Source organism: Canis lupus, chromosome 6, assembly GCF_003254725.2.
Source record: "Canis lupus dingo isolate Sandy chromosome 6, ASM325472v2, whole genome shotgun sequence".
Taxonomy (NCBI): domain Eukaryota; kingdom Metazoa; phylum Chordata; class Mammalia; order Carnivora; family Canidae; genus Canis; species Canis lupus.
The window spans coordinates 38,579,676-38,601,118 of NC_064248.1; the positions used below are offsets into that span (position 1 = coordinate 38,579,676).

The 21,443-nt window shown below is 61.5% G+C and overlaps 1 protein-coding gene across 4 annotated transcripts in view; it reads left to right on the forward strand.

The window, feature by feature from the left end:
* The window catches only part of ABCA3 (ATP binding cassette subfamily A member 3), a 40,334-nt gene extending 24,043 nt beyond the window's left edge, over nt 1-16,291 (forward strand). For 3 of the 4 annotated variants that reach the window (XM_025416907.3, XM_025416908.3, XM_025416909.3), the window contains 16 exons: nt 489-639; nt 1,815-1,913; nt 2,870-3,056; nt 3,936-4,239; nt 6,015-6,288; nt 8,926-9,130; nt 9,446-9,665; nt 9,972-10,130; nt 10,824-10,996; nt 11,555-11,683; nt 11,767-11,961; nt 13,508-13,695; nt 14,156-14,326; nt 14,594-14,784; nt 14,938-15,011; nt 15,404-16,291. In XM_025416907.3, the coding sequence (XP_025272692.1) occupies nt 489-639; nt 1,815-1,913; nt 2,870-3,056; nt 3,936-4,239; nt 6,015-6,288; nt 8,926-9,130; nt 9,446-9,665; nt 9,972-10,130; nt 10,824-10,996; nt 11,555-11,683; nt 11,767-11,961; nt 13,508-13,695; nt 14,156-14,326; nt 14,594-14,784; nt 14,938-15,011; nt 15,404-15,535 (2,852 nt within the window). In that variant the 3' untranslated portion in view covers nt 15,536-16,291. The remainder of the gene's footprint in view (nt 1-488; nt 640-1,814; nt 1,914-2,869; nt 3,057-3,935; nt 4,240-6,014; nt 6,289-8,925; nt 9,131-9,445; nt 9,666-9,971; nt 10,131-10,823; nt 10,997-11,554; nt 11,684-11,766; nt 11,962-13,507; nt 13,696-14,155; nt 14,327-14,593; nt 14,785-14,937; nt 15,012-15,403) is intronic. The other variant, XM_035717287.2, reaches the window with a different exon arrangement.
* The last annotated feature ends 5,152 nt before the right edge of the window (nt 16,292-21,443 follow it).

The following is a 21,443-nucleotide window of genomic DNA, read 5'->3' on the forward strand; positions in this document are numbered from 1 at the left end:
GTGGCCTGTGGCACGGGGTTTGCCCTGTGAGCGGGTCTTCCTTTTCTGAGGGCAGCTCATGGCCCGACACAGTGCTGGCCTGCCAGCAGGGTCCACCCATGTCCTGTCAACGGGGGGCACTGGCTGTCCTCCTTAGGCACCCTGGGGCCTGTGCGCCCTGTTGCTGCAGCTTCCTGGGGGCAGCTAGAGAGGGCAGCCAACATCCTGGGGCTCCCCTGGGGAGAGAGCAGGGAGGACAGGTCTCGGGAACAGTTCCCAACACCGCCCTTGAGACTTGGAGTCTGGAGTCGAGTCTTCACCATGTAGCACCCCTGCCCTCCACCCCAGGCCTCCGACATCTCTGCCCAGCAGGGGGTTGGGAGGCCAGGCCCTCAGGATGGCGCCCACACCGGGTGCTTCCTCCCCGTCACTCCCTCGTGGCGAGCCCAGGGCCCAGTGAGACAGCATAAGTGGGAAACAGCGTCACGCAGGGCTCCTGGCCGTTGCAGGTGCGGGCTACCACATGACGCTGGTGAAGGAGCCTCACTGTGACCCCGAGGCTGTCACCCGGCTGGTGCAGCACCACGTCCCCACTGCCACGCTGGAGAGCAGGGCTGGCGCCGAGCTGTCCTTCATCCTCCCCAAGGAGAGCACACACAGGTGCGGGGCCTGGGGCACACTGGCACACACCTGCGGCGGGTGCTCCGTCTTAGACCCCCGCCCCTTGTACCTGTCAGGCTGGACCGGGGGGCGGCCTGTGACAGCACTCGGGGAAGGGGGGACGGATGAGCTTGCAGAACCCGCAGCCAGACCTCCTGGGGCCGCAGAGCACAGCAGCCGCTCAGGGTCACTTGTGGGATTGTGAACATGCATGTTCCCGGTGTCAGGCCTGGAGTCCTGCGCTCGTGCGTCGCAGACACGGCAGACGCCTAGGGCGGTGGGTGGAAACCAGACTCTCGAGTCACGTTCAGAAACAGGGTGCAAATCTTAATAATCTTGCGGTGAGTGCAACTGAGTTGTTTGGTTTTAATAACTTCATAGGATCCACCGACTCGGTCACCCTGTGATCTCATCAACATCTGTGCGGTTACCCTGCCCTCGTGGTTTTACCCCCTGAAATATGCTAGTAAATGTCCTTCCAGAAAACTCTATCTGAATTTCCCCTCTCTTGCTCAGGATAGAGTCCCGACAGCAGGTAGATGGTGTCTGACTTCCCCGTCAGCAGGGCGGGAGAGGGTCCATTTTACTCCACGGCTGCCAGCTTTGAATAAACAGGTTTTTTTGTAAATGTTTGTGTATCCCGTGGGATCAGTGGCATCCTGTATGTTTGCTGTCGCCGCCAGCAGGATGTGGAGCCTGGCTGCCGCTCCTCGGCCCCTCGGCACCGCTCCTCTGGGTGCCAGGAGTTCCTGTCCTCCGCGCGTGTATCTGTCCATGTTTTATGTCTTAACATCAGCTGTGTTTGCCGCAGTTTTTTCCCATTGGTCGTTAACTAATTTTGTGGGATTTTTTTCCACGTGAGTACAGTTAATGGGTCGTATGTTTTTCCTTGTGATTTTTTTTCTTAGAAAGCACTACCCCCCCCCCCACCTCCAATCAGGTGAATAGTCACCAGTTTCTCTGGGTGTGTTTGCGAGGACGTGTGCTAGAGAACGCCTCCCATGTATGCCCAGCAGAATGTCACGTAGGGACAGGAAAAGGGAGAAACAAAGCCCGACACCAGGGTTTTGCAGCGGCTTTTCAAGGACTCAGGTCCCTGTGCTCTCCCCGACAACACGGAGAAATGAGCTCTCTCTAAATGAGAAGCGGCTCTTCACTCGGGGTCTTGTTTCCAGGTTCGAAGGCCTATTTGCCAAGCTGGAGAAGCACCAGAAGGAACTGGGGATCGCCAGCTTTGGGGCCTCGGTCACCACCATGGAGGAGGTGTTCCTCCGGTCAGTACACACGCGTGTCCAGCGGTCCAGGCACAGTGCTTGTGAGACACGTGACAATGAGGCCGCCCTTACTGGCCGCATCCCATGCCCGCCTGAGGGGGTCGGCCAGCTGCGGGGAGGGCCCCTCACTCCCTGCAGCGTTCCCCATTCCCAGGCAGGGAGCGCCCCCCTGAGCTCAGGTCTCCGGAAACACATGCCTCCCCTCCCCCCCACTCCCATCGTGGGGAGTGTGCAGGCACCCCGGGGGCCCCATCCAAGACAGTGGGGGCTGGACAGGCTCCCAGGACTACAGCGGGGGGCGGGGGCTCAGGACCACACCCGTGTTGACCAGACTCGAGTGCTGACCTGGCAGATAGAGAGCGGAGAACTAGAAATACAGAAGCAGGTGTGAGCTCAGGGTCTTTCAGTGAGGATCCCAGGACCTAGACCAGGCAACAGAGCAGCGAGTGTGTACATAGTGTGCATGAATGACGTGGCTCGTGGGCATCAGGGTGGCTCCGGGCCCCTGCGGCCCAGCACCCAGGGGCCTGCCAGCCTCACTGCTTGTGCTCTGCACATACTGGCCATGCTGGGCCTGTTTGGGTGGCCCCTCCCAGAGCACACCCCTCTGCCTGCAGGCCTCAGCTTGTGCCCACAGCAGGCACTACTACCCTCCGGGGCTCCCGCTGTGCTCCCAGCCCCTTCTGCCCCTCCGGAAAGCCCTGGCTATAAATGCTGGCTTCAAGCCATCTCCCAGGGCGACCGGGATCCTCGTGGGCAGGGCTCTGGTCTGGCCGTCCGTCTCTGCTGGACTCTGCTTGGCGGCGGTGCCCGGTGATCTGGTAGCATCTATTGATGAGCCAGGGAAGAACTGAACCGCCAGCCAGTAGGGCCAAGGATGTGCTCCTCCTCCTCCCACATGGACAGCCCCCCAGGAGGAACCGAGTGGTGACCGGGCCTCCTGTGTCTCGGCGCAGGGTCGGCAAGCTGGTGGACACCAGCATGGACATCCAGGCCATCCAGCTCCCTGCCCTGCAGTACCAGCATGAGAGGCGGGCAAGCGACTGGGCAGTGGACAGCCACCTGTGTGGTGTCATGGACCCGACGGATGGCGTCGGCTCGCTGATCGAGGACGAGTGCACCACCGCCAAGCTCAACACCGGGGTGAGTGCAGAGGGCTGGGCCAGCCGGCACGGGAAGGCTGGGGGACCCCTGAGCCCCATGTGTTCATGCCCACGAGGGCAGACGAGGACTGCGGAGTGTCAGTTCACTGGGAAGAGGGCACATCACAAGTCATGTGGTCCTGGCAGGGAGAAAGAAAGATCTTTTATTTTTTAAAAGATCTTATTTATTCATGAGAGACAGAGAGAGAGAGGCAGAGACACAGGCAGAGAGAGAAGCAGGCTCCGTGCAGGGAGCTCGACGAGGGACTGGATCCCGGGACCCCAGAGTCACGCCCTGAGCTGAGGGCAGATGCTCCACCACTGAGCCACCCAGGATCTCAACCCAGAGGATTTTAATCGAGCAAGTGTAATTTCACCTTGTTATAATTGGGCCGCCGACAAACAAACATGTCACGTGGTTCTCATGGTGCTCCGTGTCCCCATCCTCCTCAGTGAGGCAGAGGGCAGCATCGGCCCGTCTTACAGACAGAGCACCTTGGCCTGGGCCCAGGTGGCACGGCCAGCAGGTGGCAGAGCAGGACGCTGACCCTGGTGCCCGCACTTGCAGGACTGCAGCCCTCTGCCCCCCTGTGAGTGTGGCCAGGTCCTCCTGCCAGGATCAGGGGAAGGGCAGAGGCCTCGGCTCCCCCGTGGAATCACAGCTGGTCCCCCGAGACCCCATGACAACGAGCCAATGAGACCCCCCCAGGCCCACGTCAGGACCTGCAGGGACATGTTTGCAAGAAGCCCGGGGGCCTCAGGGCACACATGTCAGCCCGAGGCCCCCAGGCCTGTGATTGGACCGTGCCTGCTGCTGGCGGGCAGGGTTCTGATGCTGGCCCTATGTGACAGCCATGTTGCCCCGTACCCTCTGCCACAGCTCGCCCTCCACTGCCAGCAGTTCTGGGCCATGTTCCTGAAGAAGGCCATGTACAGCTTGCGCGAGTGGAAGATGGTGGTGGCCCAGGTCCTGGTCCCTCTGACATGCGTCACCCTGGCCCTCCTGGCCGTCAACTACTCCTCTGAGACCTTCGACGACCCCATGCTGGAGCTGACCCTGGGCGCATACGGCAGAACCGTGGTGCCCTTCGCCGTTCCTGGGGCCTCCCGGCTGGACCAGCAGCTGTCGGAGCGTTTGAAAGACATGCTACAGGCTGAGGGCCAGGAACCGCGGGAGGTGCTGGGTAAGGGAAGGCCCCCGGCCCAGCCCAGGTCCTCAGAGCCCAGCTTCCCGACCCAGGCGCTGTGGGCCTTGGGGGCGGTTAGTTCCTTGCTGACCTGCACACCATGGTCCCAAAGCATCCCTGGCGTTGCCTCCCCGCAGCCCCTCTGTTAGGGAAGCAGACATGCCTGCAGACCCTGCCGCTGGGGGAGAAGGCTGGCGCCCTGAGTCCGGGGAAGACGCAAGGCGGCACCCAGGGCTAAAGTTTGCCAAGGTAGCCTGTTTTGGGGCCATTGTAGGTGAAACATAAAACCTCCGTTGCCCTTTTTTGTTCGCCAGGCTGGTCACGGCACGCGCTGAGGTGACACAGTGCTTTCTTCCAACACGTCAAACCAAGACCCTCCGCGCCCCAGGTTGTGGCCATGGGACACTGCCCTGGGGTTCGAGCAGGCCTTGTACTCAGGTTAAACAGGACGTGTACACGGGCTGGCTCAGTTCACTGCCCACCGCCACGTCCTGGCGATTCAGTACACGGGGCGGCCCCAAATCTGGGCAGAAGTCAGGTTCTTGTTTAGACAGCTGGATGCCCCCAAAACAGGCCAGCCCTGCAGTGGGCACTGCTACCAGGCAGGAGCTCGCGCAGCCCCGCCCACCACCGTGACCCCAGTTACCTCTGTGGAGGCGGTGGCAGACACCCTTGTCACGCCTTGTTTCCTGGCTGTCACCCAGCTTCAGGGCTCTCAGGGCACATGGTGGCTCCAGGGCGTTCAGGACATGGCCTCATAGCCCCTGGCCTGGGTCCTTCTGGGAGGCCATTGTGTCCACTTCCTCGTCAAGTGCGTGACCGTTGGGTTTGGCCACCGTGCAGTCTCGTTACACCACATTTAAGGACTCGAGACTGTTTTCCCTGTGTAACAACAGCTGCGGCGGGCCTGGGCAGAGCCTTTGCAACAGTCCACGTAGGGCTCGCTGGCACGTCCCCGTGCCCTCACCGACCCTGTGTCCTGCAAGGCTGTATCCTTGTTGGCCCCATTTACAGCTGTGTGAGAGGCAGGGCCAGGCAGTGAGCGCGTGTGCGGGCGCATGTGATGCTGGACCTGCAGCCACCACGAGCGTAGGGCGGACCCCAGCGCCCCGCATCAGAGCCCCTCCTCCCCACGCGTCCGCCACGGAGCTAAGTGAGGGCCAGCAGGTCGGGGCGGGCCGTGGCTGCGCAGAACCCGAATGCCCGGAGGGGCCAAGACCTCAAGTGGGGGTCGGCTGGGGTGCTTCAGCTGACCGGGAAACGCCTCACTCCCTCGGGCCGATCTTTTTAAACACCGTCCCTTTTTTCTGATTATGAAAGGGTACTTCCTCCATAAAAACTGGAAAACTAGGAAAACAGGCAGAGGTCCTGTCCCATCGCGCCCCCTGAGGGCCGCCCGTCCCTCTCCCCTGGCCACCCCGCCCCTGTGCACCTGCTGCCCCCCCAGCGGCCCATCAGCCCTGCCAGGTCTCCCCTTCAGAGCCTCGCCTTCCCCTGAGCGGCTCCTCCCTGCCACACCAACCTGGCCCAGGCTGCTCCCGTGAGCGTCCCTCCGGAGGCATCTATGGGGCAGAAGAGGAGTCAGTCCGTCGGCTACGGGGTGCCCGCTCGCCCTGCAGCCTCGGACCCCACTGCTCCCATGACATGGACCCATGGCCGTGGCCCCTGTCTGCACGAGTAGACGTCCTTCCCGCCGTTCCCGCAGGCCTCCCGAGCTCCTCAGGGCGGCCACCTCGGGCACGCGCCACTGACCCTGCCATTGCCTCCCGCAGGCGACCTGGAGGAGTTCCTGATTTTCAGGGCCTCGGTGGAGGGAGGTGGCTTTAGCGAGCGGTGCCTGGTGGCCATGTCCTTCAGAGATGTCGGTGAGCGGACAGTGGTCACCGCCCTGTTCAACAACCAGGCGTACCACTCCCCGGCCACGGCACTGGCTGTGGTGGACAACCTTCTGTTCAAGCAGCTGTGTGGCCCCCGGGCCTCCATCGTGGTCTCCAACTACCCCCAGCCCCGGAGCGCCCTGCAGGCCGCCAAGGACCAGTTCAACGAGTACGTGTGCTGCCCGGCCTCCTGCCCCTCTGCCAGGGCCCCACCCCACCCAGGCACTGCCTGGGGCCACCAAGGGTCGTGTAGGTGGATAAAGCACAGTATCTGCCTTCTGGAAGCTTCTGGGTTCTGGCCAGGGAACCCCCCACCCCACATCTTCTCAGCCTTCCATCCGCACCCTTTCCTTGGATAGCACATAAGCTAGTGAGACCTTGCCCGTATCCAGTGAGGTCTCCCGGGGGTTGTGGGGGACTTGAAGGGGGGCCGTATCCTCTTCCCAAATCTGTCCCCAGTTCCTACTGACCGCTGTCCCCAAGGGTCCCAGCACATGACCAGGACGCAGAACACAGTGAGGTCAGGTGTTGCTGCCCAGGGTGACCTCGAGTCAGGAGGCCCCGTGTGCATCTCTGCTCTCAGGCCGTGTCCTGCCCTGCTGTGTGGGGGACCCTGGTGGCACAGCGGGACCGCAGGGTCGGGAACCACGCCATTCTGGGGAGTGGCCTCCACTCTGCACCCTGGGGGGATAGGCCCATGGGGCCCTGGGGTCCCGGGTGGGGTGGTCGACAGCCGCAGGCGGGGCAGGGGGCCATGCCAGGGACATCGGGAAGGGGCAGCTCCCCACTGGTGGGCTCCGGATGGGGAGACCCGCAGGTCGGCCTCAGTGTGGTGGACGGGGCGGCGGGAATTCTGGTTTGTGTTTGCAGCTTTAGGAGATGTCATTCTGCACCTGTTTTGTAATGTGCGGTGGATTGGTTGTCAGGGCCTGGCTGTCAGCATGTCTGATGTGATTGGCACACAGGGTTACGTTAGTTCCAGGTGACCTTTCACCACGCAAGTCGACTTGGCATCCCCCCTCACACGTGGGTAGCAAGTTTCTTTCCAGTGGTGAAGGGCTTTAAGGTGGTCTCTCTGAGCACCTTTCAGATACGCCATCCAGTGTCACACCTGTAGCTGGGGTCACCTGGCTGCACCTGGCATCCCCAGGACATAGTTACTTCATGACCGGGAAATTTGCACGTTGATACCTCACCTGCTTCACCCACCCCCACCCCTACCCCCACCTCCACCCCCACCTCTGGCAGCAACCAGTTTGTTCTCTGGTCAGCAGGCTGCCTTTTGTTTAAGATTCCATCGGTTAGAGAGATTTATGCTATTTGTCTTTCTGACTTAATTTAGCCCAGTGTTCTCAGGGTCCATCCACATTGTCACCAATGGCGGGATGTCCTTCTTTGTCACGGCTGGAAAGATCCTGTCGTGTACATCCCGGGTTTCTTGATCCGCTCACCTGTCGACACTCAGCTGTGTCTGCCTCGGCCATTGAAAGTAGCCGCCGCGAGGGTAGTGGTGCAGACAGCACTCCAACCAGTGATTCTGTTTCCTTTTTTTTTTTTTTTAAGATTTTATTTATTTTTTTAAAAGACTTATTTATTTATTCATGAGAGACACAGAGAGGCAGAGACACAGGTAGAGAGAGAAGCAGGCTCCATGCAGGGAGCCCGATGTGGAACTCGATCCCGGGACTCCAGGACCAGGCCCTGGGCCGAAGGGAGGCGCTCAACCCCTGAGCCACCCAGATGTCCCTAGCAAGTCCATTTTCTGTAGATAAGCCCTCGTAAGTGCAATTGCAGGAACATATGGCGGTTCTGCTTTTAGCTTTTCGTGGGGCATCCGTGCTGCTCTCCGGAGCAGCTGGCTCAGGCTGCGTTCCTACCAACAGTGCACGAGGGCTCCCCCATCCACATCCTCCCTAGCACCTGCTGGCCGTCTGACCACTGAGGTGTCCTCTCGTGGTGGCTTTGATTTGCATTTCCCTGGTGGTTAGGGATGCTGAGGACCTTCTTGCCTGCCTCTTGGATGCTCAGTATAATTTTGCTGAGCATTCCATGGTGCCCCACAGAAGCCCTGTGACACAGCGGCCACTCCCCACCCCTCTGTCCCCTCCTCCAGGTGGCCTCCATGCTGTCTCTGCCTCATGGACTGGCCCGCTCTGGGCATCTCGTATGGATACAGTCATATAATAAGAGGCCATTAAAAAAAAAAAAAGGAAAAAGAGGCCTTTTGTGACTGGCTCCTCTCCCTTATAAGGCCCATCGTGTTGTACTGTGGATCCATAATGCCCTCTTTCCGGCCAAATGACATCCAGGTGTCGAAGTACTGTTTGTTAAGACAGACGGTGCTGGGTTCTGGAAGGTGTCGCTGGCCAGCGATTTCAGAATGTGGAATGGACCCAATGTGAGAGATGAGCTGCCTCACGGGTGCCTGACCATGGGGGTCTGACCCGGGCAGAGCCAGCTGCGTGTGGGGGTTCTTAGATGTGGGAAAGGCAGGTGGGTCGGGGGTGCATGTCTGTGGGGAGCAAGTGCCCAGCGATGGATTGAAGGCAACTGGGAATATGCTGGTGTCCTCACTGGGGACAGGAAGCCCAGAGGAGGAGCCATTCTGGGGGGAATGGGACTTTCCTCACTCCAAGACCACCCCACACACACCGGCTCTGGGATTCTCTCTTAAGCCCCCTTCAGGGCGAGGCCCCTCCATCACATGCTTTGGATAGTGACCAAGGACCCGTGAATGTCCCCTGCCGCCTGGACTCGCTATGCTCTGTCCCTGACCTGCCCTGTCCTCCCCCCGAACCTCCTGCAGAGGCCGGAAGGGATTTGACATCGCCCTCAACCTGCTCTTCGCTATGGCTTTCCTGGCCAGCACATTTTCCATCCTGGCAGTCAGCGAGAGGGCCGTCCAGGCCAAGCACGTCCAGTTTGTGAGTGGCGTCCACGTGGCCACATTCTGGCTCTCCGCTCTGCTGTGGGACCTCATATCCTTCCTCGTCCCCAGTCTGCTACTGCTGGTGAGGGCTACGTGGTGCCGGGACCCTCCCCTGCACGTTGGTGGGGGGCTTGCCTTCAGGGGCCCCCCGCACAGACCGCAGCTCAGCCTCAGCCCTGGGAGGAAGGCAGGGAACGGCCCCTGGCAGCACCCCTCAGCTGTGCTGCACCCGCCTCCGCCCCACTGTGTGGCAGGGCCCCGGAGCGGGCTGCCCCAGGGACGGCTCCAAGGGCGAAGGGGAGAAGGGGGCAGGTCATTGGGGGTGGGGGGGGTGTCCCAGGGCTGGAAGCCGCCGTGGAGACAGGGCCCCCAAGCCGCCTGCCCCTGTGCTGCGCAGGTGGTGTTCAAAGCCTTTGACGTGCACGCCTTCACGCGAGACGGCCACATGGCGGACGCCTTGCTGCTCCTCATGCTCTACGGCTGGGCCATCATCCCTCTAATGTACCTGATGAACTTCTTCTTCTCGGGAGCAGCCACTGCCTACACGAGGCTGACCATATTCAACATCCTGTCGGGCATAGCCACCTTCCTCATGGTCACCATCATGCGCATCCCAGGTGGGGGCCTGGAGTCCAGCCTGCCCGGCGCCCCCAGCGCCCTCTGCCCCAAACCTGGGCCAGGCCCCTCTGCCAAAGGTGGCCCTCCCGGGCCGGCAGCACTTCTCCCTCCCAGTTTCAGAGGGGCGGGAGGGGGAGGGGTGCCCCAGAGGCGCTGTCCCGGGAAGGCCTGGTGCTGCACCTGGGGGTAACACCGCTGGGCATCCCGCCCACACACACAGACAGGAACCCACCCTCCGAACCTGAGGACCCTTCCTGGGCGTCGTGTATCCCCCAGTGCTGACTGGTCTGCACTCCTCCCTACAGCAGTAAAGTTAGAGGAGCTTTCCAGAACCCTGGACCACGTGTTCCTGGTGCTGCCCAACCACTGCCTGGGGATGGCCGTCAGCAGCTTCCATGAGAACTTCGAGATGAGGAGGTACTGCACGTCCTCCGAGGTTGCCGCCCACTACTGCAGGAAATACAGTGAGTGTCCCCCGGGCCGCCCTCTCCCCGGGACCCTTGTCCTGTTCCGCTCTGCAAAGGGGCTTCCCCCGCCCCCCATGCTGCCTGGCTGACCACGTCCTGTGTCACTCTGCCCATCAGGCATCTCTGCATCTCAGTCCTCCCTCTGCCTTTCTCTCGCAAGGACAGCTGTGCTTGGATGCAGGGCCCCCCCCTAAATCCAGGATCTTCCCTTAGGATCCTTAACTTGTCACATCTACAAGGACCCTTCGATAAGTGGGGTTGCTCACAGGTTCTGGGGGTCAGGACGTGGACGTGTCTCTCTGGGGCCTCCTTTCAGCCTACCACACGCCCTTCCCATGCCTGGAAGTGTCTTCAGCAGTGGTCAGCTGTCACCGCTGTGACCAGGGCGGGGGGTGGGGAGGCACGTTTTCATGTCACAGTGCAGCCCCCCCGAGCAGAGAAGGAGCACGTGAGTGAGCAAGCGAGGGCGTGACCTGGTCACTTGTCACAGGCACCCCGGGCAAGCAGGCAGTTCTTAGGGCTTCCAGGAGGCCTCGAGGAGCCCAGGATGCAGCCTTGGGAAGACGAGGGGACCTTGTGCTTTCACAGCCTCCGTGGGGGCGTCTGCGTGTGGGCCCCTGTGGGTCTAGAGAGGGGCTTGGGCTGTGACCCGGGGCCGAGGGCACCATGCTCACTCCCTTGCCCACACAGACATCCAGTACCAGCAGAACTTCTACGCATGGAGCGCCCCGGGGGTCGGCAGGTTTGTGACCTCCATGGCTGCTTCCGGCTTTGCCTACCTCAGCCTGCTCTTCCTCATTGAGACCGACACGCTGTGGAGGCTGAAGACCTGCCTCTGTGCCTTCCGGAGGAGGTGGGCGCTGGTGAGTGGCTCCAGGGTGCTCCGCACGCCCTACCTCCCTGCAGTCGGGGAGCCCCAAGGCCCTGGGCAGGACGCACGGTAGGGGCCGCGGTGCTCCCCGGCGCCCTGGCTCTCCAGTCCCGGACCCTGGGGCCTTCACTGCCTCCGTCTTGGCAGAGGCTGTCCAGGCTGGCTGCCCTCGTGTGTGTCACATAGATCCCATCCCACAAACACACTTGGAGGAGGCCGCGCTGGGCGTCCACGGGAACGCAGGGCGGGGCAGCTGCTCAGACCTGTGAAGACCTCCCTGATGAGCCTCTGTGCACAGAGTACAGTCTCCCCCACCCTCAGCCGAGTGTCTTGGCTCTCTCGGTGCATCCTGCACCATCGCCCTGCACCGTCCTCACTCCTTGGCAGGCTGTGTCTCCCTGATGCTCACGTCAGCCTAAGTCCACCCGCTGTCCTTGTAAAAGCCCCGAGGCAGCACACAAGCCATCTCAGAGACCCCGCCCTTTGTCCCATGGAAAAGGACCCCCCTGAGCAGGAGCTCACCTGTGGGGTCTCTTTCTGGAACAATTAGACAGAAGGGTACGCTCAGACGTCAGCACCTCCTGAGGACCAGGATGTGGTAGATGAAAGGAACCGGGTCCTGGCCCCCAGCATGGACTCTCTGCTGGACACACCTCTGGTTATCAAGGAGCTCTCCAAGGTAGGCTGGCCCACCAACACCGGCTCCGGCCTACGCGCCCCCCCATTGGCTGCCCCCAGGCCCCAATGCCCGGTGCCCTGCAGGTGTACCAGCAGCGGGCACCCCTCCTTGCCGTGGACAAGATGTGCCTCGCAGTCCAGAAAGGGGAGTGCTTCGGCCTGCTGGGGTTCAATGGAGCTGGGAAGACCACGACTTTCAAAATGCTGACAGGGGAGGAGACCGTCACTTCTGGGGACGCCTTTGTCGGGGGCTACAGCATCAGCTCTGAAATCGGGAAGGTGGGTATAGCCGGGGAAGCAGGGATGGGGCTCATGTCCGGCTCCCAGCTCGTGGATGGTGGGACAGGCAGTGACCAGGGCCCAGAGCGAAGCAAGCGACAGGGAGGAGAGGGGAAGGCAAGAGCCCCAGGCCACGGTCTCCGTCGGAGAAGCCTCTCCTCTGCACCTGGGGCCAGGTGCTCACAGCTCTCTGCGGCTGTGTGTGCAGATCTGTGTTAACGGTGTCCTGGGTGCTCAGAGCAGGCTTCCCCCCAAGAACCAGAGCTGCATAAAATGCCAGTGACCGGGCACGTCAGTAAGGGCGTCATAGAGCCCGCTGCATGGTGAGGGACCCCGGCCAGAGTCTGCAAAGGACGATCCACGTCTGCAAGGGGGTACACTGTGCTCCTGGCAACCCAGGCTTGGGTTTCAGGGCCCATTGAGTGCAGGGGAGAAACTGAGGCCTGGGACTCCCGTGGGAGGGTGTCATGGGAGACTTCCTGCATGTGGGGCCAGGTGCGGACGAGCCAGGCGCCCTCCCGCTCCCTGTACCCCTGGGGGTCTGGTGGAAGGCCCGCTACTGAGGGGAGCAGAGCTGGGGCCTGTGCCTCAGGGGCCACCGTGTGTCCCAGCTGGCGGTGGGGCTTCTAGTCCGCCATGTCCGTGGAGTGCAGCACGCACCCTCTGGAAGGGGCCTTCCTCTGAGGCCCCCAAGAAGGCTTCAAGGTGTAGGGCCAGTGCACACATGCAGAAACAAAGGAGACATGCACGGCCCCATGTCTGGAACCCGCAGACGCAGGGCCTCACGGGAGAAACAAGGCCCCCACTTCAGATTCCCAAAGCCCAGACCCGGATTATGAAACACCTGCGTTTACCGTGTGCGGAGAAATAGGCAAGATTAGAAACACCGGCAGGAAAGAGGAAACCAAAAACCACGTCCTAGAGGTTGGAGAGGGAGGGGACCCGTCCCTGCGTTCAGTCTGAATTCCAGGGGGACGGAGAGCACGGGACAGGTACTGAGTGATGGGGCAGCGGCCCACAGTGTTCTCAGGCGCCTTGGACACAGACTCTGGGAGCTCAGAGCCCCCAGGAGGTGAGGAGAGAGGGACCCTGAGTCTGGAATCCACTGACCGACCCCAGGCTCCCCAGCCCGTTGCCAGCAGCTAAAAAGCCGGGAGACCGTGCGGCCACATGGGGTCTTGGCTCCACGCACCATCCGACCAGGTGCCGCCCCCCCTCCAGGTGCCACAGATGAACCCCGCTGCAATTAGAGGGAGAAGGGGAAGGGCCTAGCGCGCCTGCACAAGTGGTGACACATCCGCAGGCATTGTCACGTCTGTCCGTTCTTGCTCCCGCCTCCCCCACACACTGTGGCCACCTGGGCTCCGGCCCCATCTGGCCTCTCGGGGTGGGGCGGGGTGTGTGCCCGGGGCGCCCCCAGGCTGGCCAAGGCCCCACTGTGTCCCTGACAAAGTGCAGCATGGTAGCCGCCCCAGACAGAGACGCTCGCAAAAACCTGGAGGGGCCTCCTCCGACCACCGCCTCCTCCCTGCGCCCCCGCCTCCAGGTGCGGCAGCGGATCGGCTACTGCCCCCAGTTTGATGCTCTGCTGGACCACATGACGGGCCGGGAGACGCTGGTCATGTACGCCCGGCTCCGGGGCATCCCCGAGCGCCACATCGCTGCCTGTGTGGAGAACACGCTTCGGGGCCTTCTTCTGGAGCCGCACGCCAACAAGCTGGTCAGGACGTACAGGTGTGCCTATGCCCTGGCCTCCTCCCTGCACGTGCCCCAGTGACGCCGACGTCTCCCAGGGTAGAGTTGGCGTCTCCCTTACTCTAAAGCTGGGGGCGACCAAACAGGTCAGGGGCCGGAGCACCCCCCCGTTGACCCAGGATCGATTGGGGATTTGACGGCGTGACCCACGCAGCACGGATGAAGGGGGCTACCCTGCCAGTTCCTGCCACCCTGAGGCCAGGCCAGCGGCAGGGCGACGTCACGCCCCTGTCAGGCCCCCTTCAGCACAGACAGGTGGCGTGGACTGACCTCCCTCAGCACAGCTTTATTCGGGGGCCCCCACAACTATAAGGCGGGCTTTCCAGGCACGCTCCCCATTCCTATTCACCCCGGGGCGCCCTGCAGTCACGATGCTGGGACATAGGCAGCCCAAGCTGACCATCAGCCTCGCCCCGCCCACACACCCCTCTGCTCCCAGTGGCGGCAACAAGCGGAAGCTGAGCACTGGCATTGCCCTGCTTGGGGAGCCTTCGGTCATCTTCCTGGACGAGCCATCCACCGGCATGGACCCCGTGGCCCGGCGCCTACTCTGGGACACTGTGGCACGGGCCCGCGAGTCGGGCAAGGCCATCATCATCACCTCCCACAGGTAGAGCCAGGGTCTCCGGGGGTCAGTGGTAAGAGCCGGGACAACGTCTGGCTGGGTGGGGCCAGGTGGGCAGAAGCCCTGGCCACCACGGGTGCAGACGCTGTGAGCAAAGGCCCCAGCCTAGCCACGGGGGGCCACCCTCTACACGTGGGAGTCAGGAACCGTTTGATCTGGCCGCCGCACCGGCCCCCTCTGCGCGAGCCTCCAACGCAGTGGGCAGGCCCCGGCAGGCCCGGCCCTGTGTCAGGCCTCTGCTCCCCTCCCCAGCATGGAGGAATGTGAGGCCTTGTGCACCCGGCTGGCCATCATGGTGGAGGGGCAGTTCAAGTGCCTGGGCAGCCCACAGCACCTCAAGAGCAAGTTTGGCAGCGGCTACTCTCTGCGGGCCAAGATCCGGAGCGACGGGCAGCAGGAGGCGCTAGAGGAGTTCAAGGCGTTTGTGAACCTGACCTTCCCGGGTGAGTGCCGCTGGCTGCTGCCGAGGGAGGGCATCCGGGCCTCATCCCTGCCAGGTGCCACGTCGTCGTTGCCCCAGGGAGGAGGGCCGTGATTCCAAGGTCCCGGGCCCTCCAGCCTGGCCCTCAGGGGGACGCAGTGTCTTCTTCCTGCAGGCAGCGTCCTGGAAGATGAGCACCAGGGGATGGTCCATTACCACCTGCCCGGGGCTGACCTCAGCTGGGCCAAGGTGAGCTGGCTCCTGCCAGCCTGGCAGGGGCTGGGGAAGGCCCTCCCAGCAGTCACTCTGCCCGTGGGGGTTCTAGGCTCCTTCCAAAGAGGAGTCACTCACAGTGTCTGCTCTGGCACTCATGCTAACACTTGCTACGTTTGGAAGTTCATTTAAGGCAGAAAAAAATCGGTGCAAAAAAAGAAAACTGGCCCAGAGAAGGAATATAGCTTGACCAAGGTCACATCTGAGCTGGGAAGATTCGGGGGAAGGCTGGTCCCCGAGGCCTGCTCGTCCTGCACAGCCCCCTCCTCCCCCTGGACACCCCAGGGCCCAGGCTGGGGTGGGGGTAGGACCTCTGGGAGCCTCACCAGCCCTGGGCTTGTTAACAGCAGCTTTTCTGCTTCCGCCAGGTGTTTGGTATTCTGGAGAAGACCAAGGAGAAGTACGCCGTGGATGATTACTCCGTGAGCCAGATCTCTCTGGAGCAGGTTTTCCTGAGCTTTGCCCACCTGCAGCCGCCCGCCGAGGACGAGGGGCCGTGAGGGGCCAGCAGGGGTAGGGCAGGTAGGCACACAGGCGGGCGTCCTCTCCCTCCGAGTTCATCTTATCCTGCACCTTTATTTCCAATCACTGTTTTCTATAATGGACACGAGAACCAAGGCACAGTAGGGACCAGGGTATCGGTGTCCTCACGCTGGGAATCAGCATGCAAACATCCGTGTCGAAGGCCGTCACCAAAGCTCCTCTCTGGAACTCGGGACCCAGCCAAGAGCAGTCCAGCAGCCTATGCGGGCGGAGAGCCATTCAGGAAGGGGCTGCGGCCTTCCTGGGGGTGGACTTCCTGCAGTGCCCGTGAGGAGGGCGCCCGGTGACACTCCCACGTCTGCACACAGCATGGGGAGCCAGCAGGACGGTGGGCAGCAGGGTTCACCAGGTTGCCCGGAATGGAGAGAAAGTCGCCCGTGGCCACCCACGCAGGAGGTGCCGGCTATGGCTGGGCTCTGCAGTCCTGGCTTCCGGGGCTGGGGGGCGGGGGGCCTGGGAGTCGCTGCTCCATGGAGCGTGGACACGATGCCGGGTAGAGCTGACCCTGCACCCGGCACCATCCCACCAGCGTCTTCTAGGGTCAGCTGGCTCGGGGAGCAAAGGCAGTCCCTCGTTTCTGAGACCTGGCTTCTGGAGAAGCCACCAGCGGGAGGCCAGTTGGGGACCACTGCGGGACAGAGTAGCCGTCTATGGAGGATGCACCTCACACGCGGTGACTCTGTCCAGAAAATAAAGTCCGGGAGGGAACATGATGCTATCTGTGTGTAGTAACTTCCAGCACTCAGTGCCAAGAGCAATAAAGCCACGCGGGCAGGTGCCAAAGTACGTGAGGCCCTGGGCAGATCCACACTCTGCTCCCGCGAGGAAGCAAGGACACAGGATCAGTGCGGGAGGGGCGGGGTGGGGCGGCCGCTGGCACCGGGGCTGCTCGTGGGCTTTAGGCAGAAGAATCACCTTCCACATCACTGTGCTTTTTGTTTATATGCTCTTACGTCTACAATGGCTTTTGAAGATTTAACAGCAAGCGAGCATGTGCAGAGTGGGAGTGGGAGCCCACCCCGGGGCTCCATCTCAGGAGCCTGAGATCACACCCTGAGCCCACTGAGCCACCAGGTGCCCCGTTTTCTTACTTTTCCAAATTCCCATGATTTCAATCTCTGCTTTCTATATTCACTTACAATTCATAGTTCTAGAAAAAAACTCACCTTATCACTTTGATTCCTTTAGGACGGTCTTATATTTGCATTTTTATTGGTCTCTCCAAGCTTTTGAAGCAACAGGTTGTCTCCTGTAGCTGTTGGTCCCCTTTAGAATACTTTACCCTCTCATCCTTTAGTTCCAGGTTTGGTTTTTTTTTGTTTTTTTTTTTGTTTTGTTTTGTTTTTTTAGTTCCAGGTTTTAAAACAGAAACTCCCCATGGAAAGTGTCTTCTGGGAGGTGGGCCTGAGCCCCTGCTGGGTGTGCGGCAGTGGGAGGAGCAGAAGCCCGGCCACACGGCCACCCCAGCAGTCCCACTGCAGGATGTCCCGGGCTGGCTTCTAAGCTCGCGTGTTAGAGATTCAGAAGTCTTCCATTTCTCTCCTTCGAGGGCACAAGGAAAGGCATTCAAGACTGAAGGACCAGCGTATGCGAGGCACACCTGGCTGAAATCAGATTGCATTGGTGCAGAGGTGGTGCATTTGGGGGGAGGGCAAGGGAGCAAGGGGAGGGCCATGGAGACGGGCTGATGGAAGTGGAGGTGGTCCTGACACATCCTTGTCAGGAGACCATCCGGTGGCTACGGAGAGGTCAGCGCGGCCCAGAGGGGCAGGTGCCTGCCCAGCACAGCCCAGGGGAGCCCGAGGCCAGGGTGTGTGGGAGGAGCTGGAGCTAGGGCGACTGCAGTCAGGCAGAAGGGGCCCTAGGAGCAGCGGAAGGACCCCTGAGGCACACCCAGGTCATCCACCAGGGTGCCGCCAGGCTGCCAAACACCCAGCCGAGGAGCCAGGAGTGGGGCCTCCGAACCACCCCCGCCGCCCCGCCCCTCCCCAGCCCAGCTGATTTGCTTTGAGCTGAGGCAGCTCCAGGCCCAGGGAAGGCGGAGGAGCCTTGGACACCCCAACGGGATGCAGGCCTGCTTCATCCCCCTCCCAGCCCATCCCACTCCCCTCCAGACCTTGGGGTCCAGGGGGTCCCTGGAGATGCTGTGTGTGCTGGACTGCTGCCCCTCCGCCGCAGCAGCTTGCAGACCCCCGAAGCCAGAAGCCAAGGTCACGCCTGCCCTGCCCCGTGTGGCCTGGTTGGTGGTTGGGGGGGGTTCCCAAGGGGCTGAGACCCCCTAGAGGGCTGAGGCGGCCTGTGGAAAATCCTGCCCCATCCAGCACTGTGGGGGGCGTCCCTTAACAGGACAGCTGCGCTCAGGACATGGCCTGACGGGGGAGGAGGGTGGCAGACCTGGTGGGTGCCCTTGGGCTCCCTGGGAGAGCAGGACAGCCAGCAGGCCGGGGGTGCAGGTGCCCCCACCCGGGGGCCACAGCGGCAGCTCCTGTGCATCGAGGACCCTGCGCACATGAGAAGGCCCAGCAGCAGCACTTTAAAAAAACACAGGCGTTTATTTATCCGTCGAAGACAAAGTTCAGAGGAGGCAGTCCAGGCCTCGAGGAGTCAGATCCTGTTTGTCTGCTCTGTCCAGGTGGGGGTTCCAGGTGCCCTCGAGGCTCCAAATAAATCAGCAGGCAGAGGGAACCGCAGGGCATAGCTCCCAGGGGTCAGACCGTGTTGCCTGGAACACAGGTGCATGGCTGCACCCGGCATCGGGCGTGGGGACCCCAGATACAAGCCAGGTTCCAGGACACAATCCCGGTCTCCACCATGACTGCAGTGTCCTCGAGTCCCCGCCATGTGTGCTTTTGCTGCCTGCGTCATTGACGGAGCCCCACAGAACAGAAGTGACCATACCCTTGGGACCCCCTCTGCCCCCCATGGCGTGTCCTGGGCCTTTGGATGCAAGGCCACCGAAGAGCAAACTGCACAGTTTTTTGCTGGGCAAACGCCAATCCCAGATCTTCAGTCGAGCTCCAGGGGGAGCCAAGGTCAACTGCATCTCAGGGACCCTCAGCCCAGTCTCACAAGGCAGCCGATAGAGCAGTGAGGCAAGGCCAGCAGCTGGAAGGCTGGCCCAGGGGTGGCCACAGCTGCCTGGGGATGACCACTCTGCCTGGCCTGGCCCCACGTGAGCCCAGCTGAACTCGGGCACTTCTTCGACCACACAGACAGCAAAGGCCCAAAGCCCCAGAGCGCTCAGACCCAACACTTACGGAGCCAGAGCCTGGTCATGACGGGGAGGGTTCCAAATGACCGGCCCAGGGCTAGACCACCGGCCGGGGCAACCGAATAGGCTGCTGCATTTGCACGACACCCCACACCAGCTGCTGTCTGGCTCACTTCTGGGAACCAGCGGGTCCCCTGAGACCCCCACTCCCACACGGACTGGTCAGTGTGAAGGGAGGGCTGCCTCTGCTCGCCCAGACCCTGTGACCACAACAAAAGCCTGAGCCTTCCCTGCACACAGAGGGACATCCCTGGGTAGACAGCCTGGGCTCCACCTGGACCCAGAGCGCTTAATCCCCAATCTGCTCCTGCATCAAGGAGGTGACCCACAGAGTTTCTAAGAAGCACCCCAAACACCAAAGTCAGGCCCAGGCCGCTCACCTACCCCGCAGCTGAGGCCATCAGGACACACGTGACCCCGCACTCTACAGACACAAGGCCCCTTCCCTGAACCCTGGCTCGGGTCCAAACTCCAAACCCTGGAAGGTTCAAGTCCCTATCTCCCTTTCCCAAAGGAGGGCAAAGCCCCCTGGGTCACTGCACGAGGGGGTTCAGGGAAGGTGGGCCAAGAGGCTCCCCAAGAAGGCAGAGGTCTTGGCCCCCACCACCCTTCAGGAGAGCACCAGGAAGCAAGATGCTGGGCCCGAGTCCCATCCCTGTCGCACAGGCCCACGTGGCCTAGGCCGCAAGCAGCATGTGGAGGAGCTGAAGCCACAGGGTCAGGCCCGGGGAGCGGGGGCCCTGCCTTCCTTCCTCAACACACAGGGCTGCCCAGGCCCCGCTCTCGGGGCCCGGCCTACACCCCACAGATGCTGGCACCAGACGCTTCCAAGGCTGAAGAAGCTCCAAGTCAACTGGCTGTGGATGGCGCAACGAGGGCCTGAGGAGCAGGGACAGGGGCCAAGGTGGCTTGGCCACAGCCAACGCTGCCACAAGGCCCTCAGCTCACCTAGTGCTACGGCGCCCCAGCTAGACTGCCCCATATCCAGCTCTGGCTGGGTCCCACCCTCTCCCTGTGACAACCACAGCTGTGCTGTCACTATTCCTGACTTCCCTGGGGCAGAAACAAACACCGGGCTTTGGGCATGGAAACCAGCACAAGCCCCTAAGCTCACTGCTCAGCAGCCCCTAGGAGAGTCCTGAGGTGTCTGCTGCCTGCTGGCAGGGGGAGAGGGGAGGTCTCGGGACCTGACACCCCACACCTTGGAGACACGAGCCTGGAGCTGGAGAAGCCTCCCCACGACTCAGACCCTCACTGGTGGCCTGGCCCTTTAACACCAGCCTGGCCACCCAGAAGGACCAGCCAGTGCCTCTTCCTGGGCTCCTTCAGGGGCTGCAGGCACTCACTCTGTCATCGCCAAGGCCTGGCAATCCGCCTCCTCTCCTAATGCCTCCCTCAAGGTCACCAAGCTGTCACCAAGCCATCACCAGCTCCCTGCGGCCACCCAAACCCTTCTGTGCAGCCTGGCTGGGCCACCGCTGCCCTCAGCACAGAGACTCTTAGTGATAGGTAGACATGCTTTCTTGACGTGGTTTACAAGGGAATGCGATGCCCACGTGGCTCCTGGATACCCCACCGTGACCTCCAGAACAATCCAGGTAACCACTGAACGCTGTGTCCCAGGTCACCAGCCTCCAAGGACAGGCACTGCAGAGCCCATCAGGCCCACAGAGAATGCAGGCCGACGGAACATTCTGATTCCAAAGTGAGACCAGCTCCACGTGCCAACAGGTGGCCTTCAGCCCCGGGGCTCAGGACACCGGCAGAGCCTGCAGGATGCCTGTGCTCTGGCGCTCCAGGCCTGGGCTGGCCGCTGAACGCCCCGTCCGCAGGGCCCTGCCCCAGCCCCACCATCACACCTGCTCCACAGTCCTTCGGAGCTTCCCGGGGAGGGGATCCCCGGGTGGCTCTGTGGTTTGGCGCCTGCCTTTGGTCCAGGCCCGTGATCCTGGAGTCCTGGGATCGAGTCCTGCATCAGGGTCCCTGCTTGGAGCCTGCTTCTCCCTCTGCCTGTGTCTCTGCTCCCCACCCCTCTCTCTATGTCTATCATGAATAAATAAATAAAATCTTGGAAAAAAAAAAAAAAGCTTCCTGGGGACCCAGCCTCCCAGTCCTCCCCTCCAGGGCCTGGGTGGGTTAGCACAGGGGCATAGGAAGGGGGAAGCCAGAACCCCTGGACGGCCAGGGCCTCCAGTTTTTACTTCTTGTTTCTTCCAAACACATTCTGTTCATCTTCAAAATGGCACAAGACAAGATGCTCAAGTTTTAAAGCTCAACAGCTGATAACACACTTGATAACAAAGATCTATAATATTTAGAAACAAATATGATTAAATTTATGTGTCTGAATAAATCATGCTTTAGATTTAATATAAAACATGTTAAAATTTACATGCATGCCAAGTTCTATCAGTTTAGCACATTTTAAAAAGACACAAGGGGTTGTCAGCCCAGCTGGTTGTCCCCACCCCCATATGGCCACATGGAGCTCCTGGCCCCTGGCCTGCTCCCCCACCTAGGGTGTTGGCACCACGCAGGGCTGGGCAAAGGCTCCGGATCAAGGCCCTCAGGAACGCACCAATGATTGGGCCAGG